We start from the raw sequence: 23,394 nt of genomic DNA, 5'->3' as shown, positions 1-23,394 counted from the left end.
TATTGTCATCTATGAAAATTTCATGTTCTTTCTTTCATCCAGCTTGAGCTCTGGCAATGTCTGATGGAGGTTGTTTTGTGACTGTTTCATAACAGGCTTTTAAGCGACCTGCTATGCCATTTCAACGGTCAGTTATTAGAAATTCCTTTAGATTTATAAACCATTAACATAAGCAGTTTGGAAGACGGTTCAAAGGGCTTCACATTATGTCATCAGGAATAGAGAAGCTTTCTTGACTTTAAAGTTACAAAGAACAATCGCATCTGTAGAGATGCGAGACTCAGGGGAAGAAAAAGCAAAGGTGACTTTTGATTAGGGAGAAAGTGAGATGCTACTACAGGAAGCAACTTAGCAGGAGTGAATAGCGAACTCCCCTGTCACCCCAATGAGCATCCTGAAAATACACTGTCATAAACCAGAAGGATTAATCCTGATAAACTGTCCTGGTAGTGCCATTGAGACACTTTTCTAACAGTTGGATGAGGCTCTTAACAGCTTAACAGACCATCCACACTGGGCTACAGATATGTCTGAGGAGCCACTTGTACTGGGACCAAGGAATTGGCCGTAACTTACTTGGAAAAAGGAATTACATGAAAGGCAATCCCTTTCAGACACCGGCAAGATGTTACCATCAGATTAGGAAACATCTTATCACCTAGAATATATCTGCAAATGGCTCACATAGAATAAAATGTATTAGACATAAGAAATCTGCCATATTTGTAGTTTCAGAGTCTGCCTGAAAACCTCAGCTAGTCACAGGCTGCCAACAGCGGACAGACACAGCAAAACTACACAGGTCTTTAACACAGTGATAGAGAGTGTGTCCAGAGAGAGCAAAGTCTCTCATGTCTCACACTTTCTCCACTAGTAGTAGATCTTTGATGTCACAGAGACCAAAGTCATTCACAAACTACAGAACTGAGGAGGAAGAAAATGAGGTTACTGAGACACAGTGGCAGAAGGAGTATTCCTCTAGTGTAAACTTTCCGCCAAGGCAAGACAGACATGCAGAAGGAGCCCACAAATGAAATTATGCCCGCAAAGCGCCCCACATCTGGGTGGTGATTTTAGGGGAGGTCACTGCTGTGGGACTTGCAGGTGAAAGGCGAGCTGTAGGCTGCCAGCATAGAGTCCCACAGGAGGGACATGACGCAGTGAAGATGCAGACCTGACAATGAGGAAGCTTTTCAGTCAGAGAAAGGCTATAGCTAGGGAGTGCCGCTCCTCAGTGGTGCAGTTGAACTGAAATGGAGCACGCCACTATCTGTCTGTATAACCACGTACTCAGGGTACGTTTCATGACTGTACTCCCCCTCTGCATAGCATAATGTTAGAAAATCCCTCTGTTCTCAAACAATAGAATAAATGAATACTCACTGAGTGAATGTGTATGTGGACTACTATTTGGAAACAGGAACTATTGTTTTAAGTTCTGTTTTGCTTAATTATTCATTACTTGCTACTTTAATTATGCATGAAAAACCTCAAGTACTTCTGAATTTTCTTTAGGCAATGCAGACTCTAAGGCATGCTAAGAAAGTTATATAGTGAGGTGTCTCTTCCTTCCATTAGTCATAAGAGAAACATAAATTACAATTCAGCATATAATTCTCTGCTTCTTCACAGACTGATTTAAAGTTGATTGAGTACAATTACTTCATACTCAGCATATTCACTGCTGTATAAAACTTTCTTGCTCCTGTAAAAAAAAAGGCATCCACGCACTTTTCTGAACAACTGTATTGTTAAACGTTTTTTGATGAGGCTTTTTTTGAAAACATGTTTTACCTTTCAGTTGTTACAAATTAATTTGGCAGTGATTTGGGAAAGCACATAATATGTGGTGGTCTTCCTTTAACAGCACTTTGCTTAAGTGCTGTCGTAGTTCAGCCCTGATCAGGACCAGACTACGCAGTCTGTCTCTTGCTCCCCCCACCCTCCGAGAGAATAGGAGGAGATGATATAAGAAAAAACAGCTCAAGGTTTGAGATAAGGACGGGGAGAAATCCTTAAAGTTACCATCACGGGCAAAACAGACTCAACTTGGGGAAAACTATTCATTTATTTCTAAAATTAGCAGGAGAATGAGACAGGGAACAAGATAACCTCCCCCCACCCCTTCCTCTTCCCGGGCTTAACATTATCTCTACTACCTTCCCCTCCCGAGCGGCACGGAGGGGGAAAAGGGAATGGGGGTCGCGGTCAGTTCATCACATGTTGTTTTACGCCGCTGTATCATCATCAGGGGAAGAACTCCTCGCATTCCTCCTCTGCTCCAGTGTGGGGTCCCTCCCACGGGCCACAGTCCTTCGTGAAACTGCTCCGGTGTGGGTCATCTCTTCCACGGGGTGCAGTCCCTCTAGAACAGCTGTCCCAGCGGGCCCTCCACGGGCCACAGCCTCCTTCAGGCCTCCACCTGCTCTGGCGTGGGGTCCTCCACGGGCTGCAGGTGGATCTCTGCCCCTCCGTGGACCTCCATGGGCTGCAGGGGGACAACCCGCTCCACCATGGTCTTCACCACGAGTTGCAGAGGAATCTTGGCCAGGAGCCATATTACTCCTCCCCCTCCTTCTGAACTGACCTTGGCGTCTGCAGCCGTTCCTCACAACAGGCTGGCAGACGCCTCTCAGGATCCTTTTTACATCTTATTCACTTCTCATCTCCTCTCCACTTCTTGCAGCCGGGCCGGGCCGAGTTGGGCCCAGTCGGCTGCCCGGCGGGAGGCCAGAGGGTGAGGCCTGCAAGGCCCATGAGGCTCGCGCCTCCCCCTCTCTGCCCCCCGCTCAGCTTCTTCACATCTTCTCCTCCTCTTTTTCCTGTTTTCCCATTCTTAAATACGTTATCGCAGAGGCGTTATCACGGGACATTCTGCTACCAATTGGCTCGGCCTTGGCCAGCAGTGGGTCCGCCCTAGGCCCGGCCGAGTCCACTGAACAAAGGGGAGCGACTTCTAGCAGTTTCCTACAGAAGCTACCACCTTAGGCCCCCCCTCACTAACAAAACCAGAACAAGTGCTTTTCTGAGCAGACTTTTGTTCTGTTTATCTGTCCATTTATCTGAATTTAAAGCAGGGATTATTTTGATATCTTAAAACTTTTTGAAACAAAGCTACACAGGAGTAGCATATAACTCCCTTCCCTCATCTCTGCATCTGCACATCTACACTTCCTAACACATCCCTACCCCATCCTTGTTTGCCACACGTGCTGGACGAGACACAGTACATGCTGTGGTTGTACAGGAACTATATATATTCTTTCTTTACTGAGTAGCCAATAGACAGGTTAAGCGGTCGGTCAGCTGGCGTCTCTAGTGCAGTAAGCAAGCTTTATGTAGCTGAACCTTGCTTTTCAACTTGCAGACCCAACCAGCAGCTCAGTGGCTGTAAGTGGTCATTTTTCACACTTCTGTTGAGAGAACATAGTATCTGTGAAATCTGTTTCTCTGTTACAGAACTCAGGTTGGCTAATGGCTTCACAGTTCTTTATGGTGCCTGACAGACAATGTGACCACAGAAACTTTGTATCCTTATGAAGCCTGAGGAGGAAAAACCTAAAACATGGATATCAAAGTATGAATATTTGTACAAAATTGATTTTTAAAAAGTCATGAATGCTATCAAATCCATTTTATATGACTTAGTCACATTAATGTTAGTAGGTTTTTTTCAGTATGTTATCAAGTATGGTAATGCTTTAGTCATGAAATTGCAGAGAGGTTTGTGGGATGCAGTTTGCAAAGCCATTTCAAAGCGTTACTTTCCTTTAGTCTGCTTCTTGTCATTGTTAGAGCTGGGCAGTGTACTTAATTTTATTGATGCTGGTGACTGCATGAGGAGGCAGTTAAAATTTGAATATTAGTTGTGGTAGAGCTCTGTGCATAAAGATGAGCCTTAATCACTTTTGAATTAGTTCACTTCTCCTGTCAGCAAATATTCTCTCTCTTTGATGCTCTGAGACTACTCTACTCACTAACTGTCCTAGAATATAATTATTCCATTTCTATGGATGCCCACTGTACTCTTAATTGCATTACTTTATTCAGCAAAAAGCCAACAGTAATATGTTTTCCAAAAAGAGAGAAAAAACCCTGAAGAACAAGCTAATCATTTTGCATATTTAAAGAAGAATCTGCTTATTTCACATAAACCATCAAAAAGAAAGGGCTACTAGAGGGAAGTAAATCCAATATGCTCAAAGAAAATAAAATGCTAGCTCCTCAGCTACTGTAAATTATTGCAGCTAACAGAATGGTCTGGATTTATAACAGCCGAAGATATTGTTCTATATTCTTAACCAAGATATGATAATTGCATAAAACAATTTACGTATTTATAAAGAGGTCTATCACTTCATGCAATGTGTATACCAAAACCATGAAAACAGTATGTGTGAAAAGATTACATATAAAAAGGTGGTATCAACATGGGATAAATATGCTGTGTAGGTATAATTTATTACAGATCTAGATCTTTCATATTAGACACACATAAAAAAGAGAAAAAAATGTCTTAAATCAATATGTTTGGACTTCTGGTAATGCAGTCCTTGTACACACAAAGACATTTTTGATCTACTGTCATGTCATGCATGTAATCTTGGATCTTTGTTTTATATGAACATGTGCACAAACCTGCAACACCATGCAGTAAGTGCTGTCCATTTCAGTATTAGTAAGATTATAAGGAAGGAATGCATCAGTGAGTTTACTGTTTGGTGGTATAGCTAGAAAAAAAAAAGTAATATAAAGGTGATTATTTAGTATTTTTTGTAAACATGGCAAATAAAAAACTATACATTGTTTACTAATAGCTGGCTAACAATAAAAATTAAAAAAGTCACTAATCCTTTTATCTGAGAACTTTGGTGTGATTTATAAACATTAGTAAGCTCTGCAACGTTCTGAAGCCTGAGTTCTAGATTTTCCTTTTCTAAGGTTAGAAACTATAGCTTTCTCCCCATCACTTCTTATTTATAACTAAAAGTAACTCACAAAAATGTTTATTGTCCTCCCAATAATATCCATCAACCAAAGCTCCATTAATTTTCATCCATATTTCATATGACATTATCATTCTCTCTTTTATTTCTAAATAAATAGATACCTATATGTGCTTAGGATTTTATACAACTACACAGTTTGTAAGCCTACAAAAATGGTTTTATCTTTATAAGTACATTTTATAGATGCCTCCATTTCATTTATTACAATGCTTTCTCCTGCAAAGCTGTCTTTTTATATCCAAATAAACTGACAGATATTCTGGCAATCTGGTCTTAAATTCTCTGAAGCCTTTCCAACAGCACTTTTAGTAATGTAAGAATTACTATAGGGAATGCAAGCAGTGTACACTCTAGAGTTTACTGTCAGTGTGTTACAAATTATCAAAACATTGGTCTTTTCCCTGTTTTGAGTAAACAGTGAAAATCTAAATCCTTAAACCAGGAACACACAACAGCAAAAGATGTTTTTTAAAAGCCCACCACTTAAATACACATCACAAGCTGTGTTCACACAGCTGTTAGCCAGCCTAAAAACAAACCATATCTCTGGTGACCTCCACCTGTGCATGCTTGGTGACTTGCATTTAGTACCAGGTAACAAAACATGTTAGTGTACATCGGGGTTGTTTCTGGCACTACATTTTTTTTTCCTTTAATTAGAAAGGGAAAGAGAGATACAGGTTTGCAAAACAATACATAGCCTAAAAGCTTAAGGCAATTTTCAGTGCGAGGCATACGTCGTTAGGCATCTTATATAATTAGCTCTCCTGTTACCATCATCACATGAACAGTAAGTAAGTAGTTTTTGTGCTTCTTCTGATCCATTTTCATGAATATTATTAGTATTGCCACAGTCATTATCATCATCATCATCATCATCATCATCATCATCACAGCATGCTGTTAATTTCTGTATGCCCAAAGGCAAACAAGTCATTACTTATCAACAAAACTACTTGTCCTAGATACATGAGTAAGCAGATTTTTGCTAGGCTGATCAATAAAAGAACCCAAGGCCTTCCTACAAGTGGAACACAACAAGATCTTCCTGAACATTAGCACTTTTACTAAATACTTTTATAGTATCAAAAGCCTTCTACTCTAAAATGTAGTTTCGCCAGATCAGTTCCTGCTCTAAATTAAACACTTCAGCTACAGTTACAATGTCACGGCACAGTAGGTGAAAAACATTTCTGGAACAAATGTCAGCAAGGGATAATTTTGAAATAACCTTCATCTACAGTAAAACAAGCCAAAAGATAAAACTGCTATGTATGTTGCTTTGTTGGTAACCTTTGATGCTCTTTCCTGGCATAGTTACTAAAGATGAAAGAGGAAAAAGTTGCAGAAATAAACAAAAATACAGAGCTCTTAGTTTCCCATATTTCTCATAAAGGTCAGCCTTGGACATGAATTTGAACTGAAATGGAGGGAAGAAAAAGCTCAAAAACAATAATGCAAATTGGACAACTAAAGGAACCAAAAAATCTATTAGGATGCCTCACCTAAGGAAATGGCTCACACAGATGTTGAAATACCTTACAAGGAAGCCTGCTGTATTAGTGCTATGAAACGTGGATAGTTAAGGAAGTGGGTTCACTTTCACTTCACCTTTGAATAGATAGATAATCTGTGGTGTTTTACTCTTTCAAAACTGAAATCGTAACGAAAGACTTGGAAAGGTCTGATGAACCACAGATACAGTTAGTCTCAGGTAGTTAAAGCTTGCTCTTAATTTTAAATAGAAAGATATGTTTTTGTGCCCCGTGTATTGAGGTCAAGGGCAAACTGCCAAAAGCATTTAATGCCCTCATCAGCAGAAGCTGGAAGTCCTCACCAAAAGCACTTAGAAATGCGTAATGATCTGTAAAACATTCTAACTTGCTGACCCAGACTTCCAAGAAACAAAACAATCGCCCTAATAAGTGCATAGATGACAGGGGCACAGTAACAGGCATGCAGTGCTGGGACTTACCATCTTGATCGGTGGTAACCGTGATAGCTGTGAACTGCTTGGGAGAGAAACTCAGCTCCGAGACCCCATTCGTGGCTTCTATTTCAAAGGTGTAGTTCACGTTCGACACAAAGTCAAGCACGGTCACAGAGGAGTTGATGAGACCTGTGTGCCTGGGGATGAAGCGGATACCTCCCCCACAAATCTCACACTGGCTGGCATCTGACCCGCATTTCTTACAGATGACACTGTAAGTGAGATCTTTTCTTCCTCCGGTGTCACTCGGGGGGCTCCATTCCAACATGAGAGCTGTTTCATTGATATTAAAAATCACATTCCGTGGAGCAGAAGGTGGCCCTGCAGAGAAGGAGGAGAAAGCCTGTTAAGCGACAGTTAGGTGAAATCATAAAAAGCTGAATAATCTAAATGCATTAGAATTAATTCAGAAATAATTTAAGGCAACATAAAAATGACTTGGGAGTGTCAAACCCAGACTCGATAACACAAATTTTCACTAAATATCTCTTGACCTTGTGGGATACTGGAGTAGAGCTTTAACCACAAAATTTATTTCCTTATTTTATGTCTAGTAAGGTAGGCTTTTCTGATACTTATAATCTTTGATCTTTTATAAGAGTTAAATTTAATAACAAATAAATAACAGCTTTAAAATAACTACAAGAGGTAAAATTGTTTATATTAGCTCTACAGTGCCAGATATTTTTTTTCCATTCTTCACTACTTATCCCCAGGGATTTCTTTGCTGCTGTTCATTAACAGTTAGGTGGCAACAGGCCAAGACTATCAGGCATGAGAGACAGTTTAGAAGTTTTGTCTTTCCCACCTGGCAACTCATCAGAATCAGTATAACAGTGAAGACATCAACATTGCAAACTAAAGATCTAAAAGGATGGCCGCAAAGCAGGATTCAAAAAATAATTCTTGAAGACTTTGGGGAGGGATGCAAAGACAGTAGCAGCAGGCAGAGTAGAGGAAAGCTCTCAGCTAGCAAGCAGGTGTAAAGCTCTCTGTGTATTGTCCGATGAAGCATGAGTGACCATTTCCAAGGATCCCACAATAGTCAATGTATGTCCAACAAATTTTAAGATGTTACACTGACTTACGGATGATAGGATCACATGTAAATCATCTGAGGTTTTATATCTCAGCTTTCACAGCCTGACGGAAGAACTTTACCACCTAATGATTTTTCAGATCGGAATCAGTGAAGGGGTGACGGAAAGGCCGACATTGTTAAAGGAAGTCTGAATAATCTTATCTCCATTTCTTATAATATTCTTCTTCTTCTTCCACTTAACATATCTCAACACAGTTGACACACAGTTTTCGAAACTAATTGGTACATAGACACAAAATACGCCCACAAAAGTTATGTATGAAACACAGATTTGGCAAAATGCAAGGCCTTATACTACAGGTTTTGATATACGTAAGATTACTGTGGTAAACTCAGCTGAGGATCTCTGGGTTTTCTTGAGCTGAATGAGTTGAACGAGCACTGTATTCCCAGCTCTCAACATAAAATCACAGTGCGCATGGATTGCTTACAGTATGGTTAGCAGAACTTTGAAAACTTTCTGCTTGCTTTGCAGCTTTTCATGATTTATACCACCTGCCAGCAAGACTTAAGTATAAAGGTTTGATTGAGATACTGTTCAAACTTTGAGTGAGCTTCTCATTACTTCAGGGCCTTTCAAGCAGATTGAAAGACTATGTGAAACATTTGCAAACGATATCAGCTAATTCTTACACAGTGTGTATTTCACCCAACAAATTGAGTGGCACAGTAAACCTGAGAAAGTCAGATAACTAACATATCATCATGTCCTTTATAGAAACTTTAAGACAATGAGAGGAGAACTAAACAAACAAAAATATTGATCAACACTCTTGTCTTGTAACATGAGGGCAAGACCTTGTGCCCAAAGGACGGTCAGAACTTTGCATTAGGAAGGAAAACAAAATATCAAAACTCCTTCTAACATTTAATATATAAATAATGATTTCAAATCTCAGGAAAAAAAAATCCTACATTTTTCTAATAAATAAATTCCATTATTTCTTTTTTTTTTTTTCCTTAACACCTGCAATTACTGCAGCATTGATAAGCTGGTTCTGTTTTCAAAGTTCAGTTATTTATTTCACCGAACAAAATGTCGTGATTAAGAAAATCAAGCCCATGAGTTGTTCTGAAATATGAACCTACAACTGAAATAAATCCATTTATTCAAGTTCTTAATTCATGAAGACAACCCTCAATACTAAAATGGACTATACTTTAACAGAAAACATTACTATATCTTACATTTTACTAATAAACTGTATAGTAGTAAAGATCTATACAGTTGTACCTACAACATAGCAGTAAGAATGAATACTAAGTTTAATGAAGGAAAGAGGCAAAAATAGTTGTGGGAAAAAACCCTCACTATTCACCAACATTTGTAATGTTTAAGTGATGCTATTTGTTTACTTATGTAGCGTAAATGTGAGCCTAAAAGCTGGAATGCTTGTAAAGGGAACAGGTATGGTGTGAGAGGGATAATGTGAACTAACAAACGTTAAGGTTTTCTGTGAACTGTGGCTGAACACTTGAGTTGCTTTTTACTTTCTGACATTTATTTGTAACTTTAAATAACTGAGATTATGTTTTAGTTAAAATATTTTTGACCTAAAGTAAATTATGAGTTAGCTGCTGGATTTCAAGCACTTGATAACTGAAATATTTGGTATTGTTACATCACTTTGTAGTATTTCTAGTGGACAAGTAAAATATTTTGAATGTGTGAGTCTTTATTCATATATCTATCTGCAGAGTTCAGAGTTAGCAACCAAAAAGCCCCGGAGAGTAAAGACGATTTATTTTTCAGCGTATCAAGGAATCATTTAGCTGAACGGTATGTAGCTCATTTGTACTGAAAATCGATATTTCTGGAATCTGTCAGATGAAAATTAATTTTATAATTTGCAATTTTTATGGTCACAGAGAATATTTTGAGTACTTCCTTACTGGTCTTTGACTGTGACCTCATGATGAGTCTAACACTGAAGCATTTGAAATACTGTAAGTATTTTAAAATGCAACTTGTTAACAAAGGCTAATTATATTGACACATCATTTTCCAGTGGTGTGGAAAACAGAGACAAGGTACAGCCTTGAAGATGATGATGTGGTCCAAAAGTCCCTACAACCTTAGAGAGTCTCAGATTTACAAATCTCTAAACTTCACATAAAATTACTGTAAGTATTCCTGAGATCAGAATAAGCTAAAACTAGTACAGATTACTTCAGCTTCAGTTCTTATTATTTATGTGCAGAAGACAGGAATAATTAATCTTCCTCTAAAAACATGCTGTGAGAATTAAGTAATGTCTGATTTTAACAAATTCCCACTGTTAAAACCAATAAGGAGTTTTAGGAGTATGGAGGATGAGCCTTAATTGCACTTACATATGTGCATAACTTTAAGTGGATCAGTAAACCCCTTGAAATAATTGGTAATACTCAGGCTCTTAAAACTAAGCACGTATATAATTACTCGAAGGACTGGAGACAATGTTTTAAAATTGGCTTAAATTTAATCTTACACAAACTATATATACTATGACAATGGGTCATCATAGCTCTGGGGTCTTTTGTGTTATTTCATCAATTTGGCAGCCAAAATAGGAATTAATGTGAATCTGGGCAATAGGAGAGTTTTGTCTGGCTTTGTCAATGTTAAATTTCTATCAGATTTTTGTTACACTATATGTAGAAGGCATCAGTAGAAGAACCAATACAGTAGATAAAAAACATTTATTTAAAATTTATATTTTATTCGTACTAGAGAGTGAAGGTTGTTATGTTCACGATTTGAGACTTAATCCTCAATTGTAAGAGAAAACATGGATTATTGTACGTTCACATTTCAATGAATAGGGAGAACATTATCAATTACGTTAGGGGTGTCTGAAAGTATACAACTGTCCGCCTGCAAATACTGAAAAAAACCTCAGACACCCTTCATACTCAAGGCCCCTCATGCCAATTTGCATGACGACTAAATAGCTTTTTAATTGCTGTTAAATTATGCCAGTTAAACTGTGATTTCATGCAAATATTAAGCTGTAATGACATGCAGTGAATCATTTACTAAGATTTAGAACTTGGAACAAAGAGAGACAATTAATTCTAATCCTCAGATTCAGCTAAATTATGTGTCACTGGGCTTTTATGAATGTGGCCTGATTGCTTTGTTATCATTTATAAATTATACAAAGATTATTTGACACATTGGAAAAACTTGGCAGCAATAAGCCTTCTGCAGACATCTGTGTGCAAAGCTCTCAGGGATTTCTTTATATTGATTTTTAAGGAAAACAAGTATATTGTTGAAAATGATGGATCCTTTCCTCACAGCAAAATTCATGACTGAACTTTTCACAGTTCAGGTGGATGAGCACTAAAAAAAATGCAGCTCTTTTGCTTCTTAGATGAAACACAGCCTGAGTGTGAGCAATTTTTACTTCATTTACAAATTAAAATGTAAGAAGTATTTCTACACTCTTTATGGAGTAGAGTGGTATTGATGTCTTATGGAGAAACACATCCACTTCAAAAGCAACAAAGCTGAGTCTGTGCCTCACTGAGTGCTTCGCAAGTCATCTTGCTTTGTGTATCCTGTCCCTCTGTGAAGATAAAGTGCATTTTGCCCTTTATGGAAGGAGAGAGGAGCAAACCCAACACTGTAGAAGTCTAGTGAGGGTAATGCAGTATTTTAAAGACTACAGAGTGATAACTGTCTGGAAAAAACTTTGTTGTTTTTTAAAGTGAGAACTGTCTGTTACCAACTATTGGACTCTTAGAAGTGTGTGTTATTTGAGTACTGAATTTACCATGGAAGGGCAAAAATTAACCATCGTCTTCTGAGAATACTCAGAATCAGCATCTGGCTGTGCCCCTTGAGTTTGTAATTGCTTTTTTATATATGTACATACATGTAGCCTAGATAAATCGTGTCACTTGATGTAGACTCGTGTATTATATTGTTTCCTTTTCAGAACCACTTACTCTTTTTCTGTGAACAGGCAGGAAGAATGGTAGCCAGTGACTGCAAACCAATACTCCAAGTCTGAGCATAATGATAAACTGCAAACAAGTGTATATATATGTATATATATTATGTATGTATATATATATATATATATAAAAAAATAACAATAGACACAGAAGAGTCGAAGGCTTCAAGCACGATGCTTGATTTTGCCGCTGTGTTGTAGTTCAGCCCCGATCGGACCAGACTACGCAGTCTCTCTCTCACTCCCCCCACACTCCGAGAGAACAGGGAGAGAAAATATAAGGAAAAACGGCTCAAGGTTTGAGATAAGGACAGGGAGAAATCCTTAAAGTTACCGTCACGGGCAAAACAGACTCAACTTGGGGAAAACTATTCATTTATTACTACAAACAGCAGGAGAATGAGACAGGGAACAAGATAACCTCCCCCCACCCCTCCCTCTTCCCGAGCTTAACATTATCTCTACTACCTTCCCCTCCCGAGCGGCACAGGGGGGAAGAGGGAATGGGGTTTGCAGTCAGTTCATCATACGTTGTTTTACGCTGCTGCTTCATAGTCGGGGGAAGAACTCCTCACATTCCTCCCCTGCTCCAGCGTGGGGTCCCTCCCACGGGCCACAGTCCTTCGTGGAACTGCTCTGGCGTGGGTCATCTCTTCCACGGGTGCAGTCTCTCCAGAACAGCTGTCCCAGCGGGCCCTCCACAGGCCACAGCTGCCTTCAGGCATCCACCTCCCCCGGTACGGGGTCCTTCATGGGCTCCAAGTGGATCTCTGCTCCTCCGTGGACCTCCATGGGCTGCAGGGGGACAACCTGCTCCACCATGGTCGTCACCACAGGCTGCAGGGGAATCTTGGCCAGGAGCAGCATTACTCCTCCCCCTCCTTCTGAACTGACCTTGGCGTCTGCAGCCGTTCCTCACAACAGGCTGGTAGATGTCTCTCAGGATCTTTTTTACATCTTATTCACTTCTCATCTCCTCTCCACTTCTTGCAGCCAGGCTGGACCGAGTCGGGCCCAGTTGGCTGCCTGGCGAGAGGCCAGAGGGTGAGGCCTGCAAGGCCCATGAGGCCTGCGCCTCCCCCTCTGCACCTCTGCCCCCGCTCAGCTTCTTCACATCTTCTCTTCTCCTTTTTTTTTTTCTGTTTTCCCATTCTTAAATACGTTATCGCAGAGGCGTTATCACGAGACATTCTGCTACCAATCGGCTCGGCCTTGGCCAGCAGTGGGTCCGCCCTAGGCCCGGCCGAGTCCCCTGAACAAAGGGGAGCGACTTCTAGCAGTTTCCTACAGAAGCTACCACCTTAGGCCCCCCTCACTAAACAAAACCACGACACGCTGGAATACAGTGTTGACTCTTACAAATAGAGGATAAGAGTTTGTGGCAGAGGTTATTGAACCAGGCATAAGTTTGTCAGGTTCAAAATTGTTTAAGCACAATATGAAAAGAGATGCTTTCAGACTCAGACACCCAATATAAGCCTGCCTGCCTTTGACCTTGAAAAGATAGATCAATTTATCCAATTACATTACAGTGGGAAATGTTAGAGTTTATGTACAGAGTAAGCAGACAGGGGATTAGATATGATGCTATTTGTTGCTCACTGTGTATGCAGAGATCACTGATAGAGTACTCGCATATAGCAAAGAAATACAATAAGGAGAAAGAATAGCAGCAAGAGATTGATAACAAGTGCCAATCAAATGAAAAAAAAAGCTAGGAGAAAGAGATTAACAATATATCCTAATGTAATTTTCATTCCTCTTATTAAAATTAGATTTCTGGTATGCTTTTCTGCAAAGTGCATGCTCTTCTTTTATAAAATACAGTAATACAAAGTGAAAATGGGAACTGTACAATTTTGGAAAAGCATACAGTATACACTTTCACAGAATTAATGAAATTAGATTTGAAGCTCATCTTGAAAAAAGTGGATGCCTGAAGCTAAATTCTTAATTTCATAGTCTCTTAAATAAAGGTCCTTATTTTCATAACACTGCTTATGCAAGTTTTCCAGTACTGAGGAAAAATTCTGGAGTGAGGAATACTGTCTAACTCTATACAGGAATGAAAAGAGAGGGAGAATAAAATATTTACCTTAGGCATATTGCTTTGTAGGACTCGCAGAAGCAAGTAAAATAGGTATGAACACAGTTGGTTCAAAATGTTTTAATATGAAGACATTTGTAAGGGGAATCCACTAGTCATTCTGTGTTTAATTAAAGAACAAGTCTCATTTAAAAAGTCACAAGAAAAATTTCTAATCTATCACGTCACATCTCACATGTCAGGATACGAATTTGCAAATGAACATCAAAAACGCAGATCTGCCCCAAAAATGGTTATGTAGAAAAGGCATTTTCTTACTGCACAGCTTTTTCTGTCTATTTAGACAAATTTGCTCATTTTTTTCCCCCTAACTTTCAACTCCTTTTATTACAGTAAAGCATGACAGTTTGTAAGGAACAATCTAAATTCTACTCGTATCTGCATCTTTGTTTATTAAATTTAAATTAGCCACATCTGCACAGACCCACCAAAGGCAGAGAGGTTGTATTTATGACAGAAACATAATTTTAATAACTGAGAGCATAATTTGAAAGCAGTGAGGCTAAAGATATCACTTAGGGAATAATTTGGCCTGCAAACTCTTCATTACTGATGATATGCAAGAAGATAAGAATGCAGTTTGCCTGTCAAGAATCTTGGTGTCATTTGTAGAGCTGACAATTAGTGTCATCATCGTAGGTATAAGATGAATACATCTACTGTTACAGTCAATGAAGTACTGATACCTTGCAGTCTAGGCTTAATGAGCGGCAATGCATGGTGGCACTGAACCAAGCGCAAGGCAGAAATCAGAATGTGGTTCATCATCTCCTTTATTTCTTATTTCCCTCAAGCTGAGGTGAGATGAGGCACTGGTACCTCTGTTGTTGTTGATTTCATCCCTGCCTCCACTCACTTGGTTGCTTTGGCTGACAGCCTCAAGAGGAATGGAGAGGTCTGGCAGCAAGTCTTCCCTGACACTTTTCGGCCAAAGCAGCTCTCAACAAGCTGCTTTTGTTGGGAAAGCACTGCGGTGTTGTAGGTACCTGCTCCTTGATGCCACAGGGGTCTCAAGCTCCTCTCTACCTTATCAATACTAATGGGTAGTAGGGCTTAAAATTGTGCCCTGAAAGATAATTATGGAAATATAATGCCATGTATGACTAATTTTTTTCAGACAATTGTCTTTTGGACATGAAAAATCAATGACTTATAAATAATATGGAACCACATCTGCATAATGCATGAGTGAAACCATCTTTCTAAGCATGAAACTGTCAAGAGCGCCTGGGACGTGTGTTAGTTCTATGGGTAAGTTTTTAATGGCCTGTGCTTGGGGCAATCACTTGAGTGGAATTATTTGTAATTACCATTTCCCTGTGGGAAGACTGGAACAAGATTGTTTATTCCCTCAAATATTTTGAGCAAAAAGATAGGCCTATGTGCCTTGCTCCAGAGTGAGCTGACAGCAGATTGTGTGCATTGGATTGGCGTGCCTCTCTGAACCCTATGTCCCTTAAGTAGCTGGAGGATGAGATCTACCCTTCCCATTTCAAGACCCTATGGTTAGACAGCTTTCTCCTAAGTGCCTTGGATCTGAGGAATGCCATTTTTGGTGACCTTTCAGTGGATGGAGAATGTCTTGATCTATGTAATGACCTCAGCATTATAGAATGCCTATGACTTTGTAAATCAGCTCCAAATTACCTGATATATTCCCAATTTGCCCAGTATAGCGCCATATGGAGAGACCAGCATGAGCACAGGAAGTAGTTCAATTCTGCTAGTGTCAGCTCAGTTATTTTTTACATAGTGCTGCCTTACGCAGTGTAAACATATCAAAATTATGACTATACACCAATGGTTTCTTTTTTTAGAATTCTCTTAAGAAGAGGACTGTGGCAAAAAATGTACTTGAATCAAATACTCCACCAAAAGAGCTAACAAAATGCTACACAGAAAACTAGGTGTCTTAGAAAATTGGCACACAGATTTTAATTGTGTTTATTAAATAATAGGATTTTATATGCAAATATAGTATTTCACCCACAGATTTTTAAATGCTGCTGTTTGTTTCCAGTTTTGAGATTAAACAGATACAGTTGCTTTATGATCAATAAACAAATCCCAGAGAGTGACAAACCACATATGAACATCTATGAAAAATATTTTATTAAGTGAAAAGAAAGTTTATGCTTTATGTTTCTAGACATGAGCACATTGATCAAATTAATAAAAATCTCTTCTCAGTCAGAATGTCTGCCCCTAGATTGCTAGGCACCAGCTTTGTCTTAATGACAAATTTATCTTAGCAGAAGATCACAAAATGTTATATTTTAAAATTATCAAAAAAACTAAAGAATTTTCATTATCACAGTTGTCTAAGAGTGAATAACTCTCTGCTGAAAGAAGATCATGCAAGGGAGTTTAATTATATCTCCTTCTGATTGGATACATAATTTTTCCTTTCTTTTTATGATTGTCTTGTCTTTTTTAGAGAGTTTAGTTTTTATTCAATTGTGTTGGAATGATATTTGCCTTCTAATTTTCAATTAAATCGAGGTAGACAGCAGAGTATGTCATATAGTTTTTTTTTCTTTTTGTGACTTCTTGGTTTTTTAAATTTTTTTTTCATACAAGCATATTTTCATGTATTTAAAATACATACTGGTAGTTAAAACTCATCATTGTTATCTATATGACAGTGATTACATGCTTTGTATTATCTTGCAGAATTACAACTTAAAAAGTCACCAAACTAAGAAACATGTCAGTATTTTTAGGGATATCTAGACTAAACTGAAATATTATGTTTGAATTTTGATTTTTAAAAATCTCTTTTGGTTATTTTGAATGGGATTGTCATAGTTCAGCCCCGATCGGGACCAGACTACGCAGTCTCTCTCTCACTGCCCCCACCCTCCAAGAGAAGAGGGGGAGATGATATAAGAAAAAAGGCTCGAGGTTTGAGATAAGGACAGGGAGAGATCCTTGAAGTCACCATTACGGGCAAAACAGACTTGACTTGGGCAAAACTATTAATTTATTACTAAAAACAGCAGGATAATGGGACAGAGAATGAGATAACCTCCCCCTACCCCTCCCTCTTCCCAGGCTTAACATTATCTCTACTACCTTCCCCCCATGCCCCCACCCCGAGCGGCGGGGAAGAGGGAATGGGGGTTGTAGTGAGTTCATCATGTGTTGTTTCATGCCGCTGCTTCATTGTCAGGGGAAGAACTCCTTGCATTCCTCCCCTGCTCCAGTGTGGGGTCCCTCTCATGGGCCACAGTCCTTCGTGAAACTGCTCCGGTGTGGGTCATCTCTTCCACAGGGTGCAGTCCCTCTAGGACAGCTGCCCCAGTGGGTCCTCCATGGGCCACAGCCGCCTTCAGGCATCCACCTGCCCCAGTGTGGGGTCCTCCATGGGCTGCAGGTGGATCTCTGCTCCTCCATGGACCTCCATGAACTGCGGGGGCACAACCTGCTTGATCACCACAGACTGCAGGGGAATCTTGGCCAGGAGCCGCATTACTCCTCCTCCTCCTTCTTCACTGACCTTGGTGTCTGCAGCCGTTCCTCTCACAAGAAAAATTCTTCACAACAGGCTGGCAGACGCCTCTCAGGATCTTTTTACATCTCATTCACATCCATTTATTTCTAAAACTAGCAGGAGAGTGAGGCCCCCCCTCACTAAACAAAACCAGAACAGGGATTCTTTACGAAATGTACAAACTCATGTACTCTTTTTTAAAAAATACAAAAATAATTAAAAGTTCTACAGAAGAGAATTGCAGATATTGGTATTGATCAGACTTACGGGTACATGCCATAGTTGGTGGGTCCTTTTCAGCTCTGAAGTAACCTTTCTCACACTGACAGACAGAAGTTGCTTCTACGTAAGTGGAACTGTGTGGAGGGCACTTGGAGCACTTTACATTTCCAGCAAATGCTTTATAGAATCCAGGCCTGCAAGCTGCAAAGCAAGAGAATAAGTTTCATTAATAGAAGCAAGTTTCAGTCATAATTAAAATCTATTCCATGCAGTTATAATGCACCTTCTTTCCTTCTAAGCTATATACATGCTATTTTGGTCATATAATTCTTCACAGTTTTAATTTTGGTATATGGACTTAAAAAAAAAAATCTGTTCTTGGTATATAATTGGAAATTATTAAAAGAGACAACTTCCAAATGTAGAGACAGTCATCACTGTTGCTTGAAATTGTTACCTAGACAACTTCACTAATATTACTAAACAAAAGCACATTACCTATACTTTATGTAGGTTCCATCTGTTAATAAGAAAGAGTGAGACAACTTCTTATCTGCCAAAGCTATTTATAGGGCTTCCTTATTTAAGTAACAGAGACTTGCAATGCTTAATATGTTTACCCTCACAATGCCTTGATGAGACAAGGATGACATCCCTATATATTTATAAATTGGTCTGACTTGCCTGCTGTCCCCAGAGAAGCCTCTGACAGAAGGGCCACATCAGCTGGGTCCTCTGCACCCTGTCAGCATGAGAGGCTGGGACGTGCTGCTACAATCACCTTCAGAGACGTAGGCAGGAGATGCCAATACCCTCTAGTACAAACTACGCAAGCCTGATGCTACTCTTAATTGTGTCAGGAAACAACCTGGACAGCAGCTGCCCTGGGGATGGGGGATGTTGTGATGGTCAGAGCTTACTGCGCCCCTAGTTACTTGGAGCAGGGGTCTCTGTCATGCCTAACCACAGCACAACCTTACCTGCTTTTTCACTGGCCTTTAAATCAGAAACGATTCATTAAAATAAATCTTATCATAAATGTGCCAGGTTTGCCTTCTGAAATATTATTTTTAAACCATCTTCAGACTTCATCACACATGTTTAAATAAAGATTTCTTTCTTTTTCCTGCCAGTTACCACATTTACACATGCCAGCACGTATTGCAGTTACTGTCTTCTGGCTTCCCAATCCAAAACCAGAACTGAAACAAATGAAAGAGCAACTCAAACATGTATAGACTGTACAGGCTCATATTACTTCTGACTCCTCCAGCAATACAATAGAAACCATTGCTATAAATGTAATTTCAAAGATCCATGTGGCTTTTACTCATTTTGAAATATTCAAGATTATTTTCTTTACATTGTTAGAGAAACCAGGCAGCACTTCCTTCTCTTGTAATAAGACAAATTAACAATATTAAAATGAGATGTTCTGTAAAAAGTACGTGAAAGTATGCATTTTACGTATTCACTGTCAGTTCATATTAAGTGAGTTATTAAAAAGTATTAACTCATAGATAACATAGGGACTGAAAAAGATAATAATTGATTGCTTATCCAAGAGCCATTTTTTTCAAATGGAATTTTAAGAGCTTAATTTTGACCCAACAATTTCAGCAGTTCTCCTCCCAGAGTGTTCTTCTGACTTTGTTGAACAGACATCAGGGAGGAATCCTGGCCTGCTGGCAGGGGGAGGATTTCTGGTATTAGAGATAAGAGGGGTGGGAACAGCAGGGGTTTTCCCTTTGAAAGAAGGCCTGATACAATTGTGATTACAGTGAGTGGTAATTTTCTACTGATTGGAGAGACAGCAGGTTTGGTGCATGGAAGATGGCAGCATTGTAGATGCAGGTTGTAGGCAATGACTCCTCTTAGCTTTGCTGGAAGGAAGGAAAAGAGACGGTAAGCCAAATTTGGGGAAGGATGTTATGCTTCCCTGTTCCTTTCTTCTCTTCTCATGTCCAAATCCTGCTCTGGCTTTTCTAAGGATGAATATTAAATTCTTGCTTTTAATAGCTACCTTTCATACATGTGGAGCGATAGATACAAAGAAGTTTGTGATTAAAGAGTTGGTAATTCCAGATTACAGTTTCAGTCAAAGCAAAATGAATGCTCTTTAAAGAGTAATAAGAAATTCTTATTATTTCTGAAATTAATATCTGTCCGTCCTGAAATAATTCTTTCCATTCTGTCCCCCAAATGACAAACCACTTTGGATCAAAAGAAACACAGCATTCTCTTTCAAGACAAATATTTTGTTTAAACTTCAAGCAGTTCAGGATTCCAAAATAAAAGTCAAGGAGAAGATTAATTTCCCATCTTTAAATGTTTTATTCTGAAATGGTATTCTGTAATGTATTTAAAGCAATAAATAGAAAACCATGTATGGTTTTGATATGGTATTTTAAAAGAAAGCACGTATATACTCATGGAAAAGATGGAGAAAAAAAATGGATGAATAAGTGGACCATTTTACTTCTTTTGAAGCCAAGCTAAATACATTTATCCATTAGGCCAGACATGTACCACAAATTCTGAGGCAGAGGAAATATCAGGGAAACTTTTCTCTGGAGAAGTTTGCAAAGCTATTAACAACCTGACCCCGTCCAAATATAGAGTAACACAACCACAATTATTGTACACTTTCAAAAAAAAACCAGCCCTTCATAAACAGGAAAAAATAACACAAGATGAAAATTCCCAAATGATCACAAGCTTGGGATAACTAATCTCAAGGTGAAAGAAAATAAACTGTTACTCTATCAAAATCAATGAATATGCAGCATGAGTCTGAAATACAGCACTTCAGCTGCTGTATATATCTAAGATTAGACTCTGCTAACAAATATTGTGTTTCAGTGGCACAATTAACAAAAATAATTACTAACTTTACCATTTTCCACAGAAAATTTACAAGCACTAGAATTACTACCAAGGTTTTTAAAAGCTTACTTAGGAAATGCCTCAACTGTTATGATTTCAGAGACATGTCTCCCTCCAAAGAAAATAAAAAGAATCTCTGTTCCTTCAGCCTTAGGTGTTCTCATGGAGCTTAAGGCTATGTAAGATCACTGTAAACCAACTGTAGCTCAGAGTTATTCTAATTAAAATTTACAGGAAAATTGCACAAAGGAGTCAATGGTGTATGCATTCCATTGTAATTTATGATTTATGCATAACATTTTGTAAAACTGGGGTTTCTAAATCTTCTGCTATGAGATTGCAGATTGCATTACTGCCTGTACATCACTGTGTGCGACTGCAGTTTCTGATATCAAACCATTCACGAGCGCTAGATGTTATATTCAACTTTAGAGTCTTAAAGTCACATGCTATCTAAAATAAGGATTAGGATACAACTCTGTAGATGGATTAATCAATAGGCTTAGTTACATGCTTAATGTTAATCAAATTCCTCAGATTTTACCCAGCTTCCTATTATTTCTAGTCTTTATTCTTCTGTGGCGGTTTCAGCCACACAAAATTACTTAGTACACAAACTGTCTGATGGGCAAATCAGAAACTCAGAAACTTTTAATTATAAATGGGTTGTGGTTTTGCATTTGGAGAAGGAAAAAAAGGCATCCTTCCCATGGTAAAATTGTACCCTATGTAAATATATTACAAGTAAGTTAAAAGTTTGTTCCACATGTTTATGTATGCAGAAAGTTTTATTTTGTATGAGTTGATAAATCGGTGTTTGCAAAGTGTTTCTCATAACATCTTCTTCACTCAGCTAATAGTTATTGCATCTAACATTTTCACAAATTATTTGTGCACATTTTGGTGTAAACTAAAGTTTAAACTATGAAAAGGTGCCTTCTGAAAAAGCTTCTAATGATGACTATTCAAAAAACCCTGAAGTTTGTTTTTATCTTTGTTATCACAGAGTATTTTTTTTCTAACTTCCAAATCACTGGGAGGCATCTGATTTTCCCTAACGTTATCTAACAGAAGTGACTTTGTGAGTTACTAATTATACGAACTGTATGAGATTTGACTTTTGTAAACCTGAGGGAAGATAATATATTGTCTTCATTGCTAAGTAATTAGTAGGGTATTTGAATGAACAATTCAAAACTAGTACTAAAGTTTTCTCCAATGACATTCCACAGATCATGCAGAGAAGCACTGATAATTTAATTGGCTTCATAAAAGATAATAAATCTATAAATGTGCTTTACTACAGCTTTATCAGGATTTTACTATAGAAAAAATTGTAATTAATATATTTTTCCTTATTTAATGTTTAATATATAGCATTTAGTTTTGTTTGTTTTATACAGAGATACATACAAAGAGAAATTAACGCTATGCAAAGATCTGGTGAAATCTTAAAGAAAGCGATTAATGGCTTGCTAGCCTCCCAGCCTGGGCAGAGAGTAGGGAGAAGGCACTTATCAGGCAGTGACAAAACACTTTAGCACTTTTGTTATTATTTGTAGAAATATTTAACCTGATCAGAAAAACTTTAGGGGTACATTGTACACTTACTGCCTAAAAGGAGATACGATCTTAGCTGTTCCAAACAGGACAGTATGTGTGTGGCACAAGATGCTGTGGAAGCCCTACCTGGCCATGGGCCCTGCCAAGCTCAGCCCACCAGCAAACCAAAGTCCTGGCCCAGCCTCCACCCATCTCCATCCCCAGGGAGGAGTGCCCGATGTTGGGGCTGCCACTGGCTGCACCCGGCCCGCCCTGCTCCCTGGCTGATGGTGGCTGGCCAGGGCCTCGCAACCATTGCCCAGCCCACCACCAAAGGCCCAAGGTGGTGGGAGAAGCCCTGCCTGGCTGCCTCTCAGGAGCCCTCACCACTACTGGCCCTCAGGAAGGTGCTGGCCCCCGTGGTGCCCCAACAATGTAAACCAATAGCTGGACATATATTACAGCAAGTGCAGAGAAATCCATTCTTCACAGATCCATCTGGGAAACCAGACACATATCCAAATGCAGGGGAAGGCAGCTGAAGGCTGACCTCTGTGTATGCTGGCAGGATGCAAGGCCTTGTCTGGTGGTGTCAGGCAGTAGGGAGACAGGGCTTCATCCACGCAGCATAGGACAGTTTTTTTAAGGATCTTTTGAATTGCCCAGTCCAGTAAATAAGGTCATGGGCCGATTACTGCAAAATGCAGTTGTAGTCTCTCTTGCAGAAGAGTCTTTACTGCTCAAGACTGTTACAGCCATTAAGTTATTTCCCAGCCTGGTATGGGGTGTAGACACAAAAATCCGGAAAATGCAAATGAGGTGGTCATCTTTGGAATCATAAATCATGCTACTTTAAAAAAAAAGGGGCATTTTCATTGCTCTGTGGGAGCATGTCATTGAGACAGAAAGAAGCTGATTCCAGTTTTCTGTTGTTTCAGTTTTACAACACCTGAATTGACCTTTATCAAGTTAGTTGAAGTAAGGGGAGCCCAAAGGAAACTTAGGAGCAACTTTTAAGTAGGTCTGACACTTGTTGGTCTGTGTGTGGGAAGACATTTCTCATGAAAATGAGATTTTTATAGCTTGCTGAGAACTCATC

At 39.1% G+C, this 23,394-nt stretch overlaps 1 protein-coding gene across 2 annotated transcripts in view; it reads right to left on the bottom strand.

The window, feature by feature from the left end:
• EPHA6 (EPH receptor A6) overlaps nt 1-23,394 on the bottom strand; it is a 535,028-nt gene that overhangs the window by 239,790 nt on the left and 271,844 nt on the right. For both annotated transcript variants that reach the window (XM_086763129.1, XM_086763139.1), the window contains exons 4-5: nt 17,913-18,068; nt 6,985-7,320 (exon numbers count right to left, since the gene is read on the bottom strand). In XM_086763129.1, the coding sequence (XP_086619255.1) occupies nt 6,985-7,320; nt 17,913-18,068 (492 nt within the window). The remainder of the gene's footprint in view (nt 1-6,984; nt 7,321-17,912; nt 18,069-23,394) is intronic.

This window comes from Chlamydotis macqueenii, chromosome 1 (assembly GCF_036417535.1).
Source record: "Chlamydotis macqueenii isolate bChlMac1 chromosome 1, bChlMac1.mat, whole genome shotgun sequence".
Classification (NCBI taxonomy): Eukaryota; Metazoa; Chordata; class Aves; order Otidiformes; family Otididae; genus Chlamydotis; species Chlamydotis macqueenii.
Note: the sequence above shows the minus strand (reverse complement) of the source record. Positions and strands in the feature narration are given on the sequence as shown.